Raw genomic sequence first — 25794 nt, forward strand, 5'->3', positions numbered from 1 at the left:
ACTGCCAGGTCTCTGACCTCTTCAGTATAGAATGTCTCATTGTCTGTGATGAGGCCTACCACTGTTGTGTTGTCAGTAAACTTAATGATGGTGTTGGAGTTGTTCTTGGCCATGTAGTCGTGGGTAAACAGGGAGTACAGGAGGGGACTAAGCACACACCTCTGAGGGACCCCAGTGTGGGGTCAGCATGGCAGATGTGTTGTTGCTTATCCTTACCACCTGGGGGAAGCTAGTCAGGAAGTCTAGGATCTAGTTGCAGAGGGAAGTGTTTAGTCCCAGGGTCCTTAGCTTAGTGATGAGATTTGTCGGTACTATGGTGTTGAACGCTGAGCTGTAATCAAAGAACAGCATTCTCACATAGGTGTTCCTTTTTCCAGGTGGGAAAGGGCAGTGTGGAGTGCGAATGAGATTGTGTCATCTGTGGATCTTTTGGGGCGGTATGCAAATTGGAGTAGGTGCAGGGTTTCCAGGATGATGGTGTTGATGTGAGTCATGACCAGCCTCGTAGGCTTGTGTCACTGGGCAGCTCGAGGCTCGGTTTCCCTTTGAAGTACGGAATAGTTTGCAAGCCCTGCCACATCCGACGAGCATCAGAGCCAGTGTAGTAGGATTAAATCTTAGTCCTGTACTGATGGTTTGTCAGAGGGCATTGAGCGAGTCACTGTTACTTCCCACTTTAGTTTTTGCTTGTAAGCAGGAATCAGGAAAATAGAATTATGGTAAGATTTGCCAAATGGAGGGCGAGGGAGAGCTTTGTATGCGTCTCCGTGTGTGGAATAAATTTGGTCTAGAGTTTTTTCCCCTCCTGTTGCACGTGACATGCTGGTAAAAATGAGGTAAAATGTATGTAAGTTTTACTGCATTTAAGTCCCCGGCCACTAGGAGCGGCTTTTCTGGATGAGCATTTTCTTGTTTGCTTATGGCCTTATACAGCTCGTTGAGTGCAGTCTTAGTGCCAGCATCGGTTTGTGGTGATAAATAGATGGCTACGAATAATATAATATATATCCTTCTCACCCCCCCCCCCCACTTAATGATTTAGATGCACTATTGTAAAGTGGCTGTTCCACTGGATGTCAGAAGGTGAATTCACCAATTTGTAAGTCGCTCTGGATAAGAGCGTCTGCTAAATGACTTAAATGTAAATGTAACTCTCTTGGTAGATAGTGTAGTCTACAGCTTACCATGAGGTACTTTTCCTAAGGCGAGCAATACCTTCAGACTTCTTTAATAATAGACATTGCGCACCAGCCGTTATTGACAAATAGACACACATCCCCACCCCTCTTCTAACCAGACATAGCTGTTCTGTCCTTCCGATGCATGGAAAACCCAGCCAGCTCTATAGTATCCATGTCGTCGTTCAGCTACGACTCGTGACACATAAGATATTACAGTTTTGAATGTCCCGTTGGTAGGATAATCTCGAACGGAGTGATTGCATTTTGGCCAATAGAACGGATGGTAGAGGCGGGATACCCACTCTCCAACAAATTCTCACAAGGCACCCCGATTTCCGTCCCCTGTATTTCCGTCTTTCCTTCACGCGAATGACAGGGATTAGGGCCTGGTCTCGGCGAAGCAGTATATCCTTCGTGTCGGACTCATTAAAGAAAATATCTTCATCCAGTTCGAGTTGAGTAGTCACTGTTCTGATATTTAATTTTTAATTTGACCTTTATTTTACTAGGCAAGTCAGTTAAGAACAAATTCTTATTTTCAATGATGGCCTAGGAACAGTGGGTTAACTGCCTGTTCAGGGGCAGAACAACAGATTTGTACCTTGTCAGCTCAGGGATTCGAACTTGCAAACTTTCAGTTACTAGTCCAACGCTCTAACCACTAGGCTACCCTGCCACCCCAATATCCAGAAGCTCTTTTCAGTCATAAGAGATGGCAGAAACAACATTATGTACAAAATAAGTTACAAACAATGAGAAAAAATGAACAAAATAGCACAGTTGGTTAGGAGCCCGTAAAACGGCAGCCATCCCCTTCGGCACCATTATCCAAAGGTAGTCAACATAATTTCCCGGCCCTCGCGAATGTTTGCTCTTAAACCCCACTGGAAGACATTTCACAGTAAGGGCTCTTTTCAATCTGTATCTGTTACAGATTGTGCAATATACATTTAAAGGTCATTTAAGATTGAGCCAACATATTCAGTATTTACCGTGAATGTAGTCTCCACCAACGCAGGAACATTGCCTTTAAATTACTCTGAACTTCCATAATATGGATTGAATAGAGCTTAACATCACCAAGCCAAAATGATATTTATGGGTTCTTGAGGGAACAATAACACAGTTCCATTTTTTCTCCCAAACAGTTTATCTGTGAAATACAGATATGAGAGATAATTGGCGTAATACAGAGGCCCAGAATAGATTAACCATGACGATGGCCAGCATCCCGGAGTCACCTCTTCACTGTTGACGTTGAGACTGCTGTTTTGCTGGTACTATTTAATGAAGCTGCCAGTTGAGGACTTGTGAGGCTTCTGTTTCTCAAACTAGACACTCTAATGTACTTGTCGTCTTGCTCAGTTCTGCACCGGGGCCTCCCACTCCTATTTCTATTCTGGTTAGAACCAGTTTACGCTGTTCTGTGAAGGGAGTAGTACACAGCGCTGTACCAGATCTTCAGTTTCTTGGCAATTTCTCGCATGGAATATCCTTCATTTCTCAGAACAAAAATAGACTGATGAGTTTCAGAAGAAAGTTCTTTGTTTCTGGACATTTTGAGCCTGTAATCGAACCCACAAATGCTGATGCTCCAGATACTCAACTAGTCTAAAGAAGGCCAGTTTTATTGCTTCTTTAATCAGTACAACAGATTTCAGCTGTGCTAACATAATTGCAAAGAGCTTTCTAATGATCAATTAGCCTTTTAAAATAATAAACTTGGATTAGCTAACACAACGTGCCATTGGAACACAGGAGTGATGGTTGCTGATAATGGGCCTCTGTACGCCAATGTAGATAGTCCATTAAAAAATCTGCCGTTTCCAACTACAATAGTCATTTACAACATCTACACTGTATTTCTGATCAAAGTGATGTTATTTTGAATGGACAAAAAATTAGCTTTTCTTTTCTTCAAAAGCAAGGATATTTCTAAGTGACCCCAAATGTTTGAACGGTAGTGTAGTTTACGTAATCAAAACCTATAAAAAATGTATTGTCATTTCGCTGCAGTTGTAGCCATGGCTACGGCTCACTCACTACTTTACCTCAGATGCCAACGTATGTCAGTGAAGGATGAAGCCTTTATGAGAGGAATAGAGTTATTCCGACGAAGTAGTGAGGCTGCCTTCATCGTAAAAAATCTCATAATGTGGTTGTTATCGGCTGTGTGTGTATGGCAGGCAACTGTCTCGTGAGCGCTAAGTGGCAGCCAAATGGAGCAGTTGCTATGGCTACTCACATGCAGAGATGATATCTGCAGAGCTGATTTCTGCGTGTAAAATTGAGCACGGGAAGGAATAGGAGTGATTTTTATTGGGCGGGACAGGGAAGTTCCTGCGTTATAAAACTGTTGCAGGATCAAGACAGTACAGTAAAAAAAATTGACAGGACAAGAAGGGACAGGAATGGATTTTCACTCCTGTGCCAATCTCAACCATACTGTACTGAGACATTGCTGGTGTTATGATGAGAATGGTTGGGAAAAGTGGTGGGGGTTATATGGTATCGACAGTAAGTAAGTATTTTATACATTTGCATGCAATACTGTATTATATCTGTACACTGCACTGTAGGTGATTACATGAGAATGGTGGCACAAGGTGGAAAGGAGAGACCCTTTGATTGACAGGAGGCACGTTAAAAATATATGCCTTGAGCACTCATATGATAACGGTGTGTATGTGTGTTACAGTATAGCGAGGATGTCCTCCCTACCCTCTGTGCTGATCTCTCGACAACGGACAAGGTCACTCTTGTTGCCCACGAGGATGATGGGAGTGTGGGGCAGTGACTCCCTGAGGATGAGGCGGAGCTGTGCAGTGCGCTGGAAACTCCTCCTGTCAGTCACCGAGAACACCAGGACAACCACCTCACACTGCAGCGTGGACAGGTCCTGCATCACACACAGACACACACACACACACACACACACACACACACACACACACACACACACACACACACACACACACACACACACACACACACACACACACACACACACACACACACACATGATACTGATATACACTTGTTCTCTTCTCAACAACCTACATTATGTTTATATGAATATATTTAGCATTTTTTATGTTTTGTTGGATAGTGTAGAGTCAGAGAAAGAAAGGTAAAGAGTGGGCTGGATTCAAACATGTATATTGACCACCACACCACCCAGGCTATAACCTACCTTGTTTTAATGCAAGTAACATAATGACCGCTTATATCAGAGGGAGGATTTAAGATGATTACCCAGCTCTGAAATTCAGAATTGAATCATTCTAAATCAGTACTATTGTGCCAGTTCTTATCCCTCACCACCTGGCATAATGCTTATTTTAATCCTACTTTACGTTCTCTGCTGAGTGGACTCACAGGGGCTTTGTCCTAAATCCAACACAACACATTGTGCCCTTGTGAACTTCCTGCTTCAGTTTGAGGCTTCTGACCCTTTTAGTGGTGGCCACTCCCCACTGAAGCACTGGGCTTAAAAAATGTTTCCCTCCCTCTAGTCCTGGCCTGTATAGTAAACTGTGGCTCTGGAGGACAGACCTCTCTGATTCACTCACTCAGGCACACAGAAGGAGAAGAGCTGCCAGCCCCCTTTCTTAACCCACCATAGCCAGCCCTGTCTGCCTGTGTCTGACTGTGTCTGTTTCGGTCTGTGTGCCCTACATCCACATGGATCTGAAGGTACATTTCAGCCCTCTGGAGAGCCTCCGCCTGAACAATTCCCAGCTCCTACAAGCCAAAGAGGATTGTACCCCGCAGCAGGGAATCCATGGTCTCTGGAACCCACTCCATCTCTCTCTGGAGGAGGGAGGGGAGTTAGCGGCGCAGAAGTGAGCCTGGCCACCTGTCACCGTCTGGGCTTGGTGCAGGGGGAGGAGAGGGGAGGGATGAGAGACGGGAGGAGGATGAGAGGAGGGAGGAGATGGGGTAGTGGAGTGGGACTAGCAGGCTTTGTGGAGCAGGGAGAGACAGCGACTAATCTTTGTAAGCAGCCAAGAGAAACACGGCCACGCCGGAGAAGGATGGTCAGTGTCATGACAGAGAGCTCTCCAGGGTATATGTGACAAAATAAAATGGCTTTTCATCAGTGGTATGCTTGATAACTCAACACTGTGTTTGTCTTCTAGTCAGACAGCTCCTCTCTGTTCTGTTCTACTCAGACCATCTGTCATGGTATACTGCCCTCCACACACACACACAATTATTTACAGCTTGCATACGTGTACTACACTCTCACATGCCCACACTAATGCACACATACCGGACTCTCACAAGCTCACTTTTAGTGTAACTTGTCACTTAGCGTATGTCCCCATATAATCACCAAAGATTATTGATGCACCAGGGCCTCCTGAGTAAAAGCCATAAACAGAAACAACTGAAACCTGATGTTTTCACCGTGAATCTCATTCAGGATCATGTGTAAATGCAATACAGGAAAATGGTGAATATACATGACATTAGACATCATTTTGTCAAATATGTTTTGAAGTTAAAAGTACAGTATACACATATATTTTATTTTACAAAGAAATCTGAATGATTTCCAATGCATTTCTAGACATACAGTTGACTTGTATGCTTAGCCTCTCTGATGAAAGATTCCAAAATAAAAATAAAATTCATTCTCTTACTGTATATTAGTCTCTCCAAGACAGTCTGCATTCTCCTCCTTTGGTCCATTGTTCTTATTTTAAATGTGTGTAGTTCTGTTCTTGTCCATTAGTGTTCTGTATGATGTAATGTTTCATGTTTCATGTGGACCCCAGAAAGAGTAGCTGATTCTTCAGCAATATCTGAATGAACTACTAAATACTGTGTCCCATGTTAAACTCTGAACTCTTTAAAAACACTCAAATCTATTTGTTCTAGATACTGACCGCTCTATACAGACAGACACACACAACAATAGATACTGACCCCTCTATTCAGACACACACAATACTGCTCTCCATATAAACTCAGCAAAAAAAGAAACGTCCCTTTTTCTGGACCCTGTCTTTCAAAGATAATTCGTAAAAATGCAAACTTCACAGATCTTCATTGTAAAGGGTTTAAACTGTTTCCCAACTATTAATGAACATGCACCTGTGGAACGGTCGTTAACCTCTGCGCAAAGAACCCGTTAGAGGGATTAAATTCAACAACATACGGTGATCGCTACATAAATAGTCATATTAAACATTCATAAAAATACAAGTGTCTCACGTGTTTTGAAAGCCTAGAATCTTGCTAATCCAACTGCGTAGTCAGATTTTAAAAAGGATTTACTGCGAAAGAATACGATGCGATTATCTGAGTATAGAGCCCCATAAAAAACAACTATTTCAACCAGCACAGGCGTAACAAAATCACAAACTGCAATAAAATAAATAGTTTTCCTTTGATGATCTTCCTCTGTTTGCAATCCCAATGCTCATTGTTACACAATGAATGGTCTTTTGTTTGATCAAATTCATTTTTATAGCCTAATACAAAACATTCTGTGAACCGCTTGTGTCGTGAATTCCGTCTCATTCCATTTTCGACGACACATTCGATGTAAATACACACACAAAACGTGACTTTTCCAGTCATGTTTGGTTTCATTGCAATCAACTGTTTTTTTTGTAACACAACCAAATGCGATGGGCCATTTCTCGGGACGTATTGACTGAAAGAAACCAATTTGAAGACAACAAGTAATGACATCACTGTGCACCAATGATATGACCGCTGTTTCGTTGATTGACTCTATTTTAACCCAATGAACACTGATCGTCTTGAAATCTAGCTGGGTAGATAGCCAATGAGCTGAGGTAAACGGCAATATGTAATGTTTATGTGTTGGAAGACCAACCCATGTCGTAAACTCCGGTGAAAAAGAGGGTCATTCGCCATTGAAGTTTCATACCTGAAGGAGCAACGCATGTTACGTTGTGGTAAAGCGCATCTTCAGCTGTTTATATATCAATCAGTATGGCGACCAAGTCAGGGAAAGCTAAATCTAAGTCTAGATATACAGATGTACACACAATTTTAGAAGAAATTGATCGGGAAAGTGAGACAGAGATTGGTAGAGGACGATTCATTTAGCGATTCCCAAATGGAGGACTATTTTTTGAACGGAGAGGACATCGTTTTGCTAATGCCGTTGTTTGAAATTACCACCAGGGTAGCCTAGTGTTTAGTGGTTAGTGGTAGCCTAGGGTAGCCTAGTGGTTAGAGCCGGAAGGTTGCAAGTTCAAACCCCTGAGCTGACAAGGTACAAATCTGTCGTTCTGCCCCTGAACAGGCAGTTAACCCACTGTTCCTAGGCCGTCATTAAAAATAAGAATTTGTTCTTACTGACTTGCCTGGTTAAATAAAAAATGTGTGATTTTTTTTTAAACATTTTAGTAGCAATATATAAAAATGTAATGTAATGAAATGTGAGATGCGTGTGTCTGCCAACCCACCCCCACATGAAATAGCCTATGAGGCTGTTGAGGGGAGGGCAGGCCCACAAAAATGGCCAAAGTAAAATGGAGACAGTAGATACAGCTGGTCTGTTGTAATATAATAAAGATAGTAGATCTAGCTGGTCTGTCATAATATAATAGAGACAGTAGATCTAGCTGAAATGTCATAATATAAAATAGACAGTAGATCTAGCTGGTCTGTCATAATATAAATGAGACAGTAGATCTAGCAGGTCTATAATAATATATTCAACCTTATGTTCCCTGTACTCTATATGTATCTGTTTATTATACCTGTTGATACAGTGCTCATATGTGAAACTATTCTAACTGAACATTTTCTTTCACAGTGACACTGACTCCGAATGGGAGCCCCCAGTGCCAAGGTGTTCATCCAGCTCCTGCCACAAGTGGTGTTCATCTGCCCAAATTTATTTCTGCAGGCATGGATGTGCCTCAGGGCCAAAAGGGCACAGCATGGAGGCGTCACTGTGTTCTTTGCAAAATTAAGTTCCCCATCACCTGCGCCACATGCTTGGTGACCCTCTGTTTTACAGCAGAAAGAGACTGCTATGGCACCTGGTATGAGCAGCACAATATTGTGTAGAGGACTGAGGGTCTTCCAAATATTGAAAGTGTTATTTTGTAAATGTATATTTTTTTTTCATGTTTTTTCTCCATTTTTTGGGGGTGTGTGTTAGAATACCATCTTGGTATTTTGTATATAGTTATTCCATTCAAAATGTATAACTTCACCAATTTGGCCACTTGGGTACATTTGGGCTACTTGTGTGGGACACCTGGGTGACTTCATGACAAATGTCATGTTGCGCACTCATTTTGGAAGTTATCATTCTGAAACTTTGCACAAGTACTGTTGCCCTCTTATGTTTGTCACTGAAATTGTCCCTATCATTCTATCTGAACGTTTGTTTTGGCTTGTTCAGTTTAAAGACGATGATACAACAATAAAAATGAAAAAACACATGTTTTTTTCATTGTATTGTCTAAACCAGATCCATTGTGAAATATTCTCCTACAATCAATTCACATTTACACAAACTTCAGAGTGTTTTCTTTCAAATGAAATCCAGAATATGCATATCCTTGGTTCTGAGCCTGAGCTACAGGCAGTTAGATTTGGGTTTGTCTTCAGGCGGAAATTGAAAAAAGTAGGGGGGTAGCTGTAAGAGGTTTTAAGACACTAACAGCTTGCAGATGGTAGGCAATTGAGGTCACAGTTATGAAAACTTAGGACACTAATGAGGCCTTACTACTGACTCCTTACTACTGACTCTGCGTGAACGTGCCTTAGGCATGCTGCAAAGAGGCATGAGGACTGCAGATGTGGCCAGGGCAATAAATTGCAATGTCCGTACTGTAAGATGCCTAAGACAGCGCTACATGGAGACAGGATGGGCAGCTGATCGTCCTCGAATTGGCAGACCACGTGTAACAACATCTGCACAGGATCGGAATATCCAAACATTACACCTGCAGGACAGGTACAGGATGTCAACAACAACTGCCCCAGTGACACCAGGAACACACAATCCCTCCATCAGTGCTCAGACTGTCCACAATAGGCTGAGAGAGGCTGGACTGAGGGCTTGTATGCCTGTTGTAAGGCAGGTCCTCACATACATTACCGGCAACAGCGTCGCCTATGGGCAAAAACCCACCATCGCTGGACCAGACAGGACTGGCAAAAAGTGCTCTTCACTGATGAGTCACGGTTTTGTCTCACCAGGGGTGAATGTCGGATTCGCATTTATCGTCGAATGAATGAGCGTTACACCGAGGCCTGTACTCTGGAGCGGGATGGAGGTGGAGGGTCCGTCATGGTCTGGGGCGGTGTGTCACAGCATCATCGGACCAAGCGTGTTGTCATTGCAGGCAATTACAACGCTGTGGGAAGACATTCTCCTCCCTCATGTGATACCCTTCCTGCAGGCTCATCCTGACACGACCCTCCAGCATGACAATGCCACCAGCCATACTGCTTGTTCTGTGCATGATTTCCTGCAAGACAGGAATGTCAGTGTTCTGCCATGGCCAGCGAAAAGCCCGGATATCAATCCAAATTTTATCCAAATTTTATTTGTATTGTTGTCGATCACTTGTTTTCTTTGGTGAAAATAAATTAAACTAAAATTAAACTAAACAAGCTCCAGCAGTAGAAAATATGAGGTACCGGTACTTGGCTCCCGTGAGCACCTGCCCAAGTCAAGCAGTGAACACCACCAAATCACACACATCCTTGTCTCCTTTCAAGATAGCTACCGTGTACTGGCCGACTTCGATTGGCCTCGGAGTGCTTCCAAGGTTTTCTACCATAAATGTTGCACTTTACAGTTGTCAAATAATTATAGACACTTGCAGCAGACATACAGTGTGTTTCGATAGGCTTGCCGGTGCAGTAATGAATGGCTCTACACTTAGATCCATTCGCTCACAGCTGGCTCAGACCTCCAGCATCGAAAAAGCCTGGTGGTGCAGACAGGTGTGGTCAGCCTGTTAACAACCATCAAAACACATCCCACTGGCCCTGAAAGATGGTGGCTAATTGTCTGCATGAGTGATCTACACAGAAGATGGCAAATAGTACAGTCGAGGACATCCAGGTCCCGGCCATGCATGTGCCGGCTATTTTAGGAAGCTGGATGACTTATTTAAGCCTGACGTCAAGACTCCCAGTCCCAGGGCTAGCTGAAGAGAAGCTCAGAGCGCCGCTGTGAGTGTGTAGACTCTCTGAGCGCTTTGTGTGTGTGAGTGTACTCTGTGAAATGTTCTGTGATGATGTGGCTGTATGGCTGCTGATAGTGTAGGACTCAGGTGCTTTGACATGGAATAAGGTACAACTAGCAGCAGGTGTGAATCAGCTGGGAACCAAGGAACCACTCTAAAATCACAATCTAGTTATTATAAATGTTTTATTATCCTAGAAAATACTCCAGATGATTGGTTGGGTTATGATGAGGCACATGCAGCTACAGTAAAACCAGTGGTTGCCACCAACTTTGGGAGCCAGAGGCTTTGTAGCCCACTGCTTCTACAACTACATGATGTAATCCATGTTGGGGATTTGTTCAGTCCACTGGTCACCATGGTAACCTGGGGAGGGTGGAGCACAGATGGAATAGGGGACTAGCTAGAGTTAGGCAAAATCCTCTGGGGTCAGTGCACACTGCACGCATGCTACGCATACAAGTATGCACACACACCCAGAATTCATTGCAGTGATGCTGCTATCAGGGTCAACGTGGCATCAGCAGTGAAAGAAGGGTGTTGGTGAGTGTGTTTGAATGACTGTGTGTGTGTGTGTTGGGGCGAGCGGGAGCTGGTCCAGTCTGCTCTCTCGCCTTACTGCTGCTGGGCTGGAGCCGCTCCAAACCCCACTGGCCTGCTCATGTTGCCATGGCGTAACACCTGCACTTGTATAAACATGCAGAGAATAACACATGTAACTGACTTTCAGAGAGATTTAACTACACTAAAAAAGGGTCAGTTCTGAGTAAGAAAGGGAGCACACGAACCAGAGGGGCAAGAGAGAAGGAGAGAGAGAGAGGAGATTAATTTTAAGATGAAAACGGCATTGTTGGTTAAGGGCTTGTAAGTAAGCATTTCACTCTAAGGTCTACACGTGTTGTATTTGGCGCATGTGACAAATACAATTTGATTAGATTTTTTTGTAGAAAAGAGGTAGATCAGGGAAAAGATGGAGGGAGGAGAAAGAAACATCTTTACTGAAAAAAGCAAGACCAGAGAGATAAAAAGAGGTGAAAGCTTGAAAGTTTATTCCCTTTTAGAGAAATGCCTTAAAATGGAGTTCCCCTGAGCGAAACGACACTACCGATGTAAAAAAACACATTTTTTAATGTTACAGCCTTATTATAAAATGGATTATATTGTGTTTTTCCCCCATCATCAATCTACACACAATACCCCACAATGACAAAGCAAAAACAGGTTTTTAGATATTTCTGCAAATTGCTTGGCACACCTGTTTTTGGGGAGTTTATCCCATTCTTCTCTGCAGATCCTCTCAAGCTCTGTCAGGTTGGATGGGGAGTGTCGCTGCACAGCTATTTTCAAGTCTCTCCAGCGACGTTCGATTGGGTTCAATTCCAGGCTCTGGCTGGGCCTCTCAAGGACATTCAGAGACAACTCCTGCATTGTCTTGACTGTGACTTTGGGTTGTTGTTCTGTTGGAAGGTGTCGTCCTGAGCACTCTGGAGCAAGTTTTCATCAAGGATCTCTCTGTACTTTGCTCTGTTCATCTTTCCCTCAATCCTGAATAGACTCCCAGTTCCTACCACTGAAAAACATCCCCACAGTATGATGCTGCCACCACCATGCTTCACCGTAGGGATGGTGACAGGTTTCCTCCAGACGTGATGCTTGGCTTTAGGCCAGAGTTCAATCTTGGTTTCATCAGACCAGAGAATCTTGTTTCCCATGGTCTGAGTCCTTTAGGTGCCTTTTAGCAACTCCAAGTGGGCTGTCATGTGTCTTTTACTGGGGAGTGGCTTCCATCTGGCCACTCTACCATAAAGGCCTGATTGTTGGAGTGCTGCAGAGATGGTTGTCCTTCTGGAAGGTTCTCCTATCACCACAGAGGAACTCTGGACCTCTGTCAGAGTGACCATCAGGTTCTTGATCACCTCCCTTAACCAAGGCCCTTTCCCCCTGATTTCTCAGTTTAGTCGGGCAGCCAGCTCTAGGAAGAGTCTTGGTGCTTCCAAACTTCTTCCATTTAAGAATGATGGAGGCCACTTTGTTCTTGGGGACTTTCAATGTTGCAGACATTTTTTGGTACCCTTCTCCAGAATTGTGCCTCGACATAATCCTGTCTCGGAGCTCTACGGACAATTCCTTAGACCTCATGGCTTGGTTTTGTGAAGAGTGAAGAGGCGACTCCGGGATGCTGGCCTTCTAGGCAGAGTTCCTCTGTCCAGTGTCTGTGTTCTTTTGTCCATCTTAATCTTTTCATTTTATTGGCCAGTCTGAGATATGGCTTTTTTTTCCAACTGCCTAGAAGGCCAGCATCCCGGAGTCGCCTCTTCACTGTTGATGTTGAGACTGGTGTTTTGCGGGTACTATTTAATGAAGCTGCCAGTTGAGGACTTGTGAGGCATCTGTTTCTCAAACTAGACACTAATGTACTTGTCCTCTTGTTCAGTTGTGCACTGGGGCCTCCCACTCCTCTTTCTATTCTGGTTAGCGCCAGTTTGCGCTGTTCTGTGAAGGGAGTAGTACATAGCGTTGTACGAGATCTTCAGTTTCTTGGCAATTTCTCTCATGGAATAGCCTTCATTTCTCAGAATAAGAATAGACTGATGAGTTTCAGAAGAAAGTTCTTTGTTTCTGGACATTTTGAGCCTGTAATCGAACCCACAAATGCTGATGCTCCAGATACTCAACTAGTCTAAAGAAGGCCAGTTTTATTGCTTCTTTAAATCAGTACAACAGATTTCAGCTGTGCTAACATAATTGCAAAGAGCTTTCTAAAATAATAAACTTGGATTAAAATAATAAAATAATAAACTTGGATTAGCTAACACAACGTGCCATTGGAACACAGGAGTGATGGTTGATGATAATGGGCCTCTGTGAGCCAATGTAGATATTCTACTACAGCCGTTTCCAGCTACAATAGTAATTTACAACATTAACAATGTCTACTCTGTATTTCTGATTAATTTTATGTTATTTTAATGGACAAATTGTTTTGCTTTTCTTTCAAAAACAAGGACATTTCTAAGTGACCCCAAAATTTTGAACGGTAGTGTACATTTGAAAAAATGTGTCATTATGGGGTAGTGTGTAGATGGATGAGGAAAAACATGAATTTAATTAATTTTAGAATAAGGTGGTAACGTAACAAATTGTGGAAAAAGTCAAGGGGTCTGAATACTTTCTGAAGGCACTGTGCTGTATCTACCTCAATTACCTCATACCCCTAAACATTGGCTCATTACTGGTACCCCGTGCATAGCCAAGTTACCGTTACTCATTATATATTTATTACACCCGTTATTATTTCTCTATTATTTCTCCTGTTTTCTCTCTGCATTGTTGGGAAGGGCCCGAAAATAAGCATTTCACTGTCCGTCTACACCCGTTTTTGTCATGAAGCATGTCACAAACACTATTGTATTTTATTTGACGCAGGATCTTAATTTAAACCAGTTTGTTTCAGCAGGAACATCATTCTGCAACAAGAAATGGGAATTATTATGTGGATTATAATTCATGGACATTTTTGTATGTGTTGACACATTTTTCGTAAGGGAAAATCAAGTTTGACAATTCATAGTGGAAATTACAAAACCTTTTCTGGCCTTTTTATACCTCAAATACACTACACATTGTAAATGTCCTGTGTTTCTTGAAGGTTGTCCTGCAACAGGGTGATAAAATGAAGATCCTACATCTGTAGGTTTAAATAACTCACACTTAGTAAACTAGGGAGTAACAAATCCTCCTGGACATCTGGTATAAAGTCCATGTGTACCCACTACAGCATTGAGTGTACCATCATCATAGAAGGCTATTACCTGGTTAATATTAGACTATTACCAAGTGTACTTTATCATAAGGACATACTCAGTGTCCAACCCCCCCCCCCCCCCCCACACACACAGTATTAACACAGATCAGCCTTAGTACAGCTGTGTTTCTCTGGCTTCTATATAACTCAGATATTTGAATACGACAAAACAATCTCATTCATGTTCCAATTTTTCCGTCTGATATTTGCAGGGTGGTAATGCTGATTCATGTCTTTATTACATATTTAAATAATTAGATTAAATTATTGGCTGCCACTGCCTCAGTGTGGCTACATACTCTTACACCTGTGCCACCCCCCCCCACACACACACACAAAATCACCTTAGACCAGCTGTGCTCCTCTAGCCTCTTTATAACTCAAATATTTGAATAGAACAAAACAATCTCATTCTAAGACCACTCAAAATCCCTTCCAAATTCTGCCGGAAAAGAGAGGACTGTACACATTCAGGCTATTTATCAAAACATGTAATGAAGCAAATCATCTGCATTACCGCCCACCAAATATCTGTACTCAGACAGAAATTCGAGCAAATCACATGAATGTGAAAGCAATTTCAAGTTATCTAAGTAAGAGCTAAAGAAGGCTAAAAGGCATATAATCTGTGGCTGCCACTGTCTCCGGGTGGCTTATCTATTCAAAATGGAGTGGCATGAACAGGAATGCAATCTGTGTCATAAAGGCAAAGTGAATTAGATTCAGAGAGAAAGAGAGAGACCAAGACAAGACAGACAGTACAGAGAGAATTAATTGAACATATTGACAGTAGTAGAATGACAGTGTAGAGCAGTGGTGTCAAACTCATTCCATGAAGGGCTGAATGTCTGCTGGTTTTTGTTATTTCCATTCAATTTGGCTCCAATTAAGGCCTAGACAAAAGGGGGGGGGGAGTTTGTAACTAATTAGTGACCTTAGTTGATCAATCAAGTACAAGGGAGGAACGAAAACCCGCAGACACTTGTCCCTCCGTGAATGCGTTTTGACACCTGTGGTGTAGAGAATGCCTTAAATACCTGTTTCCAGTTGTCATAAATGATGACTGAACTCTCCTCATCGTCAACTGACACTGTGCGCTCGTAGCCTTCTCCTGTAACCAAACATGACACATGAACATACACAACAATGTAACAATAAAGTGATACACAAACACATGATAACACACACTCACAAATGGTTTGAGGTGGATATGGAAGAACACATTCAGCCTATTGATTAGGTCGCAGTTGTTAAGGTTCCAGAAATAGCTATGTTGCAAATACCTTGACTCTCCAGGATTCTAGGAACCATAAAAATTAATACTTTGTGGTCGGACTCTTCATGACATGTCTCTTGCAGCACCTCTTACAGAGCCGTGTGCCCATCACTCTGCTGGAGCATTGATTGGTTGAGTGATTGGCCCAAGACTGCTGTTATTATCACCCTGACCTTTCAGACAGCCTCGTGACACAGAGTGCTTTTTTTGGTTGATCTTGTCATTTCTCTGCCTTTAGAGTGCACTCAGAAAATGGGAAAAGTAACTCTCAACCTCACGAATCAGAATGATGTTGGTCTTTTGTGGTGGATGATGTAATGCGATTGACATAAAGTAGATACCACGTGCACACTGCACACACACTACAATCCACACACACAAATAGAAACACATTGAAGAACTTTACCACAGGCTGTTTCAGAGTCCACCGAAAGAGATCTGTCTGACAGTCCAGCCAGGGACAGAGCCAGCGATGATTTTCCAACCCCATTCTGCCCAAGTAGTACAATCCTTATAGCACTCCCATGATACCCCTCCGCCGCCTGACCAAATAATTCATCCTGGCAAAGAGTGTCACTGATTGGCAGTGTGGATGGTTTGTCAATCCCTGGTATCCAATCACGGTCCTCTGATACGGCCTCCTCCCGCCTCAGCTGGTGCTTGATTGGTAGAGGTGTGCTTCCTCTTCTCAGAGGGGGAGCGGTGGTAAGAAACATACTGTACTGAGAGAGACAAAAAATAGGTAGTGAGTACAAGCCCCAAAGGACATGACCCTTATGAGCATGGAACTGAGTGAATGTTAATGCAGGAGAAGAAGAGTTACATTTGACACAAATAGTTGACACAGTAGGCCTATTACTATGGAAGCAAATGCTGCGTTTAAACACTAATCGGTCTTCTGACCTATCAGATCAGCTCCAAGGCTTTCGTGGAGTGAAATGTAATGATGCTTCGTGGGGGGCGGTTGTTGATGTGTTCAGAGGGTCCCTGGTTCAAGCTCAGGTTGGGGCGAGGACAGGGATGGAAGCAAGACTGTTACAATGGGACTCTGGGATGCATTAGCAGAAAATAGGTCCAGAACATAAATGTCCATGAGCCCTCCTCCTGCATGTCACACACAAAAGCAGTTAAACATGTCTACAGTAAGCTATAGGCTCTATGGGGCGGCAGGGTAGCCTAGTGGTTAGAGCGTTGGACTAGTAACCGAAAGGTTGCAAGTTCGAATCCCTGAGCTGACAAGGTACAAATCTGTCATTCTGCCCCTGAACAGGCAGTTAACCCACTGTTCCAAGGCCGTCATTGAAAATAAGAATTTGTTCTTAACTGACTTGCCTAGTAAAATAAAGTGTGTGTGTACGCACAGTATAGAGACTTCAGTGTTCTCAGAACAATGACCAAAGCCATCAGTTTTCAACAACAACCAAAGCCATCAGTTTTCAACAACAACCAAAGCCATCAGTTTGTGTTGCTGGGAGCATTCAGCGTGTGTACTGCAGCAGATCAGTCAGATGACCTCCATCAATATTAATACAGCAATTCATATAGCTGGAGAACTCACCCTGGGAGCCAGCAAACAGCTAGCACAGAGCCAGGAGCAGGTGTGCCTGTGGCTGAGCTCCACTCAGTGACACACAAGGATAGAGTGTATTGCTGGACTCAGGCACAGTACCAATAAGAGTAATTAAAAGGGTGCAATGAATTAATCAAAGTCTTTGTTGTCAAGGAGATGCAGGAGAGCAATAAAGAACGACACGGAGAAGGATCGACTGACAGGTGAGAAACTAGGGCAAACCGTAACACACAACATTGAGCAATAACAAAATACTGTAGGCCTGCAGGCAATGCTTTGTTGCTATACTTCTGTTTGCTCATTGTATTACCACTGTAGGACTTAAATTGCTCTGGCTTCTAGGCTACTGTTGGTGGTGTTGCCACTATAGTATAACTATTAGACCCGCTATTATTTCGCCCACTGATGATCACATTTTAGTTTCGAATTCAACATGTCGAGTAATTATGCTGTAAAAACATAATAATGATCCTAATTTATTATAGAAGAGAGATGAGCCTGCTTATGAAACAAATACTTATTGATGTGTCCGCACCTTTCGGGAGATGACAGACAACGCTGATTGAGAGTGGGAGTTGTGCGCGTAAACATAGTGACAGCTTTGTCAGCGTGCACGTGCTACTAGAATTCCACATATCGCGAAGCTCACAAGCCAGCTCCGTAGTCTTTCTGCTAAAGACGTTAAGTAGCATACAGCGCACCGGTATGTAGTTTAAAGATGCAATTTGTTATAGTCTAGTGAACTCAAAGAAAACGTTTGGCACATAAAAACAGTGAGGTCAGAGCTGAATTTTTTTTGTCACCTTACCTGGTCAGTCATCGTGTTAAATTATTCCTCTATTTTTCACAAATAAAGTCCCTAACTGCGACCACAATCCATGTCAAGTCATTTGCGCTCGGGAAGTATGGATGAGAGAGAACAAAATAACCGCACCAAATATCAATTAACATTGCGAAACCATTCTCCGGCTGGTAATTCCTCCCGAAGCCCCTTGGTCTCGATGTGTAGGTATTGATCGAAGAAGAGTGCAGAGCATATGAATAGGTAGCCCGATCTACACCTGCGTCTGGGAGTGTTATGAATAAACGGCCCTTCTTGTGCACAGAAAAAACGTTAGCACGCCCCCTTCTCATAATCTCCTCTTGTCCCAACGCCAAAGAATGCCCTTAGTGTATGAGCTACAAAGCTCATCTCTCTCTCTCCCACTCTTTCTCTTTCGCTCTCTTTCAATTCAATTACATTCAAGGACTTTATTGGCATGGGAAACATATGTTAACATTGCCAAACAGTGAAGTAGATAATAAACAAAAGTGAACTAAACAATACAAATGAACAGTAAACATTACGGTCACGGAGGTTGAAAAATAATAAAGACATTTTAAATGTCATATGCCTATATGAAGTGTTGTAATGATGAGCAAATAGAAAAAGTACAAAAAGGAAAATAAATAAACATAAATGTGTGTGCTATTTACAATGGTGTTCATTCTTCACTGGTTGCCCTTTTCTTGTGGCAACAGGTTACACATAATGCTGCTGTGATGGCACACTGTGGCATTTCACCCAGTAGATATGGGAGTTCATCAAAATTGGGTTTGTTTTCGAATTCTTTGTGGATCTGTATAATCTGAGGGAAATATGTGTCTCTAATATGGTTATACATTTGGCAGGAGGTTAGGAAGTGCAGCTCAGGTTCCACCTCATTTTGTGGGCAGTGTGCAATTAGCCTGTCTTCTCTTGGGAGCCAGGTCTGCCTACGGTGGCCTTTCTCAATAGCAAGGCTATGCTCACTGAGTCTGTACATAGTCAAAGCTTTCCTTAAGTTTTGGTCAGTCACAGTGTTTGTGAACAGAGCACCAGGACCAGCTTGCTTAGTTGACCTTTCTCCAGGTTCATCTCTCTGTAGGTAATGGCTTTGTTATGGAAGGTTTGGGAATCGCTTCCTTTAAGTTGGTTGTAGAATTTAACGTCTCTTTTCTGGATTTGGATAATTAGTGGGTATCGGCCTAATTCTGCTCTACATGCATTATTCGGTGGTTTCCATTGTACAGAGAGGATATTTTTGCAGAATTCTGTATGCAGAGTCTCAATTTGGTGTTTGCCCCATTTTGTGAATTCTTGGTTGGTGAGCGGACCCCAGACTTCACAACCATAAAGGGCAATGGGTTCTATAACGGATTCAAGTATTTTTAGCCATATCCTAATTGGTATGTCAAATTTTATGTTCCTTTTTATGGCATAGTAGGCCCTTCTTGCCTTGTCTTTCAGATCGTTGACAAATTTGTGGAAGTTTCCTGTGGTGATGATGTTTAGGCCGTGGTATGTTTTGTGTGCTCTACGGCTATGGTGTCTAGATGGAATTTGTATTTGTGGAGCTGACGACTGGACCTTTTTTGGACAGGCATTTCCTCTGGGAGCTAACATGAGTCTGAGGTCTCAGCCAAGGTTAGTTTACTCATCACATGAACAACTGTTTACTGAACCACCTCCAACACACTCACTACACCCCAGGGATAGTTAGCCCCAGTTACTCCTTGTGGTTAATTGTTACACACTTATGGGCCTGATAAAGCAATGTCCTGTGTCTGTCTATCTCTTTGTCTGTCTGGGCCCAAGCCTCAGTAGCAGTGGCAGCTAGAGCGGGACAGCATGTTATGACTGATGCAGACTGAATGGGGACTGAAATACAACAAAACCGTTTGAAATAGAAACATTGGATTTATAAAAAAATAAATATATAAATAACATTCCACCCATGAGGCCACTAGTCATTTGACTGCAGGAAGTACTGAAGTCTCAACAGTACATCAGAGCGAGCATCGTGTATGTGTGTGCGTGTGAATCACAGTGCAGGCAGATCACTGAGATAACTGCACTCATTAACAGAAAGCTCAGCCTGACAAAATGCTTCCTGCTCCTCATGTTAATAGGTTGATTGATTAACAATAGTGTGCAGGATCTTTTCGGCTGAAATAGGTTAAAGGGGTCAAGTGGCAAATAGGGCAGATTTCTGTTTTTCTCAGAGTGCGTTTAAAGACTAGTCATTGAACATTTGGAAGTAAGTGCTCCATGTCATTGCGTTGTTAGATTACACTGGGTTTTGAACGTGCTCTCTCAAACTGAATTTGAGTGCAACTGAAACACACACACACACACGCACACGCACACACACACACACACACACACACACACACACACACACACACACACACACACACACACACACACACACACACACACACACACACACACACACACACACACACACACACACACACACACACACACACACACACACGCACACACACACACACACACACCCGCACACACATACGCACTCAGTCTGATGCAAAACAACTGATTATATAATCAATCTCGGGCTCAAGTAATTCCCACCATGCCAATGAATTTTAAATACCACTTTTGCTGTCTCTAAATATGAATTACCTCCCATTCAAATCCAATTATCCTACTTTAGAGACTCTGCTTGTCAAACAATGCCATTTTAAAAACATGGGATGCTCTTTACTATAATATTACAGAGTCAGACCCAACATTTACATTTACATTTAAGTCATTTGGCAGACGCTCTTAACCAGAGCGACTTACAAATTGGTGAATTCACTTTATGACATCCAGTGGTCAGCCACTTTACAATAGTGCATCTAAATCATTTAAGGGGGGGGGGGGTGAGAAGGATTACTTTATCCTATCCTAGGTATTCCTTAAAGAGGTGGGGTTTCAGGTGTATGGAGATTTGATTGGTCATTCCTTGTTAAAATGACATCTCCCTCTATTCATCAATGTGCTCCTATTGTCCCTGTCCAAGTTATTTTGTCCAACCTCCAGATAAAAGCAAGCAATTCTCTATTAACACTTATACGCTAAGGAACGTCTTTCGTCAAAGTTACACGGCTGTTGAAGGAGATTATGTCGACTGAAGGCCTAACAAATAGCCTATATGACCAGCCAGGTCACTCGAGACCCAAGGTGACATTTGACATTCTTCCACGTCCCTAGGATGCCTTCAAAACCGGTCACCCGAGGTAACAGTGAATGCTATTATCATGAAGAAGGCTTGCGGCTTGCTAGGGCGTTGTGGACAAGGATGGTGGATGGGGGTAAACCGCAAGCTTGTTCAATCCCAGCGCTAGGCACTAATTTTGTTTACCCTACCCCAAACATTAACTCTTACCTTAATCAGTGGTGGAAAAAGTACCCAATTGTCATAGTTGAGTAAAAGTATAGATACCTTAATAGAAAGTTACTCAAGTAAAAGTGAAAGTCACACAGTAAAATACTAAAAGTGTAAAAGTATTTGGTTTTAAATATGCTTAAGTATCAAAAATAAATGTAATTGATAAAATATTCTTAAGTATCAAAAGTAGAAGTAAAAGTATAAAGAATTTTATATTCCTTATATTAATCAAAGCAGAGGGCACCATTTTCTTGTTTAAAAAATATACAGATAGCCAGGGGCACACTCCAACGCTCCAACGCTCCAACAATATTTATAAAAGATGCATTTGTGTTTTGTGAGTTTGCCAGATCAGATGCAGTAGGGATGACCACATGTTCTCTTGATAAGTGCGTGAATTTCACAAATTTCCTGTCCTGCTTAGCATTCAAAATGTAACTAAGTACTAAGTACTTTTGGTTGTCAGGAAAATTGTATGGAATAAAAAGTACAATATTTTCTATAGGAATGTAGAGAAGTAAAAGTAAAAGTTGTCAAAAATATAAATAGTAAAGTAAAGTACAGATACCCCAAAAAACTACTTTAGTACTTTAAAGTATTTTTACTTAAGTACTTTACACCACTGACCTTAATCATTCGGAATCTACATTTGATGTTTAAACCCCCCATGACAAATGTTGAATGCAGAAGTCAAACTGTGTCAAACCATGAGATATTGTTGATATGACATGCTGTGTGATCTGAATGGGTGTGTGTGTGTTATCAAGCAATTTTCACTTGAAGGCTTTGACAAGGTTGTACATCTGATGTGCATCAAATCGGAGGGCCTGTTGTCCGGTCCTCTGGCAGTCTATATGGGGGTGCCACAGGGTTCAATTCTCGGGCCGACTCTCTTCTCTGTATACATAAATGATGTCACTCTTGCTGCTGGTGATTCTTTGATCCACCTCTACGCAGACGACACCATTCTGTATACCTTTGGCCCTTCTTTGGACACGGTGTTAACTAACCTCCAGACGAGCTTCAATGCCATACAACTCTCCTTCCGTGGCCTCCAACTGCTCTTAAATGCAAGTAAAACTACATGCATTCTCTTCAACCGATCGCTGCCCGCACCTGCCAACCCATCCAGCATCACTACTCTGGGCGGTTCTGACTTAGAATATGTGGACAACTACAAATACCTAGGTGTCTGGTTAGAAGGTAAGGGTTAATGTTTGGGGTAGGGTAAAACTTTTTTTTAAACATGAGTGCCTAGTGCTGGGATTGAACAAGCTTGCGGTTTACCCCCATCCACCATCCTTGTCTGTAAACTCTCCTTCCAGATTCACATTAAACATCTCCAATCCAAAATTAAATCTAGAATCGGCTTCCTATTTTTCAACAAAGCATCCTTCCCTCATGCTGTCAAACATACCCTTGTAAAACTGACCATCCTACCGATCCTCGACTTCGGCAATGTAATTTACAAAATACCCTCCAACCCTCTACTCAACAAATTGGATGCAGTCTATCACAGTGCCATCTGTTTTGTCACCAAAGCCCCATATACTACCCACCACTGCAACCTGTATGCTCTCGTTGGCTGGCTCTCGCTTCATACTCGACGCCAAACCACTGGTTCCAGGTCATCTACAAGTCTCTGCTAGGTAAAGCCCCGCCTTATCTTAGCTCACTGGTCACCATAGCAGCACCCACCCGTAGCATGCGCTCCAGCAGGCATTTCTCAATGGTCACACCCAAAGCCAATTCTTCCTTTGGCTGCCTCTCCTTCCAGTTCTCTGCTGCCAATGACTGGACCATCTGAAAAAATCACTGAAGCTGGAGACTCTTACCTCCCTCACTAGATTTAAGCACCAGCTGTCAGAGCAGCTCACAGATCACTTCACCTGTACATAGCTCATCTGTAAATAGCCCATCCAATCTACCTCATCCCCATACTGTATTTATTTATTTATCTTGCTCCTTTGCACCCCAGTATCTCTACTTGCACATTCATTTCGCTACACTCGCATTAACATCTGCTAACCATGTTTATGTGACAAATTTGATTTGATTTGATTTGACATTCATCTTCTGCACATTCTACCATACCAGTGTTTAATGGCTATATTGTAATTAATTCGCCACCATGGCCTATTTATTGCCTTACCTCCCTTATCCTACCTCATTTGTACATGCTGTATATATGCTTTTTCTACTGTATTATTGACTGTATGTTTGTTTATTTCATGTGTAACTCTGTGTTGTTGTATGTGTCAAACTGCTTTGCTTTATCTTGGCCAGGTCGCAGTTGTAAATGAGAACTTGTTCTCAACTGTTCTACCTGGTTAAATAAAGGTGAGATGAAAAATAAAAAAAGGGCCATGATGTCCACTGTGAAGGCAAAATCAGCCAACCATTCTTTATCTTGCAGTTCAGGGAAATCCACATATTTTCCTTTCATTTGCAAAAACTTAGCAATCTCCGACTTCAGGTCCCACACCCTTTTAAGCACCTTCCCCAAACAGCCATCTCACGTTTGTGTGGTATGAATGACCCAACTCTGTTTCTTCCATCAGTGAGACAAACTGCCTGTGGTTAACAGATTTTGCTCTTATGAAGTTTACCACTTTAGTGACTGTATCCATGTGGTTCATTTTCAGAACACATTAACAGAGCACCTCTTGATGAATGCAGCAACATACTTTTCTGTTCTGGGTTCAGCTCAGCTACTTGATCTTGTATCCTTTTCAAAAGGCCAACGTTTTGTCCTGACAAGTTTGGTCACCCATCAGTGGTCACACTGGATAACTTTTCAAAACACAGTCCCAGCTTTGCCACACACTTATTATCCTCCTCCAATAAATATTTCCCTGTGGTTGTGCCCTTCATTGACTGCACTGAAGCAAGCTCCTCTGTAATTTCAAAGTCTGGGATTATGACTCGTAAGAATTTCAACAACTGTGCCGTGTCACGTTCATCACCGCTCTCATCCAGGGCCAAGGAGAAATAGGTGAAAACTGTTCGTCTTGACAGGGAAACATTTTCAAACAGCTCTTCTTTGTCGGGGCAAAGTATTGCTGCAGATTCAATTAAACATTCTTTGATGAATTTGCCCTCAGTGAATGGCTTGATATGTTTAGCAATTTTGTTTGACAGTACATAGCTAGCTCTCACAATTCTGTTGTTCCCTGAATGCAGTTTTGTGAAACGTCTCTGCTGGTTTTGCAACTGAGAACGAAACTCTTTCAATGCACTTGCCCTCTTGTCACGCGGGACTAGGTGTGTGAGGAGGAATCAGGCGCAGAGAGCAGAGAGTTCCACAGGGAAAAGTGCACTTTAATGTCGCACAAAAGCAAGGCACACAACACAGGGCGCGGAAATAAATGGACCACCCAAAACACAGGGTACCAGGTCTAGAACACGAACACACCTAAACGCACACACGTAACACAATAATAATCCCGCACGAAACAAGGGCGGGTAAACGTACTTTAAATAAGGAAGCCCATCAAGCACACAAATAGACACAGGTGCAACTAATAAGACCAAACAAACAGACAACAAAAAAGGGATCGGTGGCGGCTAGTAGGCCGATGACGACGACCGCCGTGCACCGCCTGAACAGGCAGGGGAGACAACTTCTAGGAGGCCGATGACGACGACCGCCGAGCACCACCCGGATAGGCAGGGGAGCCACCTTCTAGTAGGCCGATGACGACGACCGCCGAGCACCGCCTGAACAGGCAGGGGAGACAACTTCTAGTAGGCCGATGACGACGACCGCCGAGCACCACCCGTACAGGCAGGGGAGCCAACTTCTAGTAGGCCGATGACGACGACCGCCGAGCAACGCCCGAACAGGCAGGGGAGACAACTTCTAGTAGGCCGGTGATGACGACCGCCGAGCACCTCCCGGACAGGCAGCGGAGCCACCTTCTAGTAGGACGGTGACGACGACCGCCGAGCACCACCCGGACAGGCAGGGGAGCCAACTTCTAGTAGGCCGATGACGACGACCGCCGAGCACCACCCGGACAGGCAGGGGAGCCAACTTCTAGTAGGCCGGTGACGACGACCGCCGAGCACCGCCCGGACAGGCAGGGGAGCCAACTTCTAGTAGGCCGATGACGACGACCGCCGAGCACCACCCGGACAGGCAGGGGAGACAACTTCTAGTAGGCCGGTGACGACCGCCGAGCCGCCCGGACAGAGCACCGTAGGCCCGGACAGGGACAGGCAGGGGAGACAACTTCTAGTAGGCCGGTGACGACGACCGCCGAGGGCAGGGGAGCCGGGTGACGACGACCGCCGAGCACCGCCCGGACAGGCAGGGGAGCCAACTTCTAGTAGGCCGGTGACGAGCACCCGCCCGGACAGGCAGGGGAGCCAACTTCTAGTAGGCCGGTGACGGGGAGCCACGCCGAGCACCGCCCGGACAGGCAGGGGAGCCAACTTCTAGTAGGCCGGTGCCGCCGAGCACCGCCCGGACAGGCAGGGGAGCCAACTTCTAGTAGGCCGGTGACGACCGCCGAGCACCGGGACAGGCAGGGGAGCCAACTTCTAGTAGGCCGGTGA

At 43.5% G+C, this 25794-nt stretch overlaps 1 protein-coding gene across 1 annotated transcript in view; it reads right to left on the bottom strand.

Moving 5' to 3' along the window:
• LOC135511179 (GTP-binding protein REM 2-like) overlaps positions 1 to 18151 on the bottom strand; it is a 31707-nt gene extending 13556 nt beyond the window's left edge. Inside the window, exons 1-4 of the mRNA XM_064932790.1 lie at positions 17844 to 18151; positions 15872 to 16187; positions 15227 to 15300; positions 3903 to 4080 (exon numbers count right to left, since the gene is read on the bottom strand). Of these exons, the coding sequence (XP_064788862.1) occupies positions 3903 to 4080; positions 15227 to 15300; positions 15872 to 16187; positions 17844 to 17855 (580 nt within the window). The 5' untranslated portion in view covers positions 17856 to 18151. The remainder of the gene's footprint in view (positions 1 to 3902; positions 4081 to 15226; positions 15301 to 15871; positions 16188 to 17843) is intronic.
• Between the last annotated feature and the right edge of the window lie 7643 nt (positions 18152 to 25794).

The sequence above is a fragment of the Oncorhynchus masou genome, chromosome 3 (genome assembly GCF_036934945.1).
Source record: "Oncorhynchus masou masou isolate Uvic2021 chromosome 3, UVic_Omas_1.1, whole genome shotgun sequence".
Lineage (NCBI taxonomy): Eukaryota > Metazoa > Chordata > Actinopteri > Salmoniformes > Salmonidae > Oncorhynchus > Oncorhynchus masou.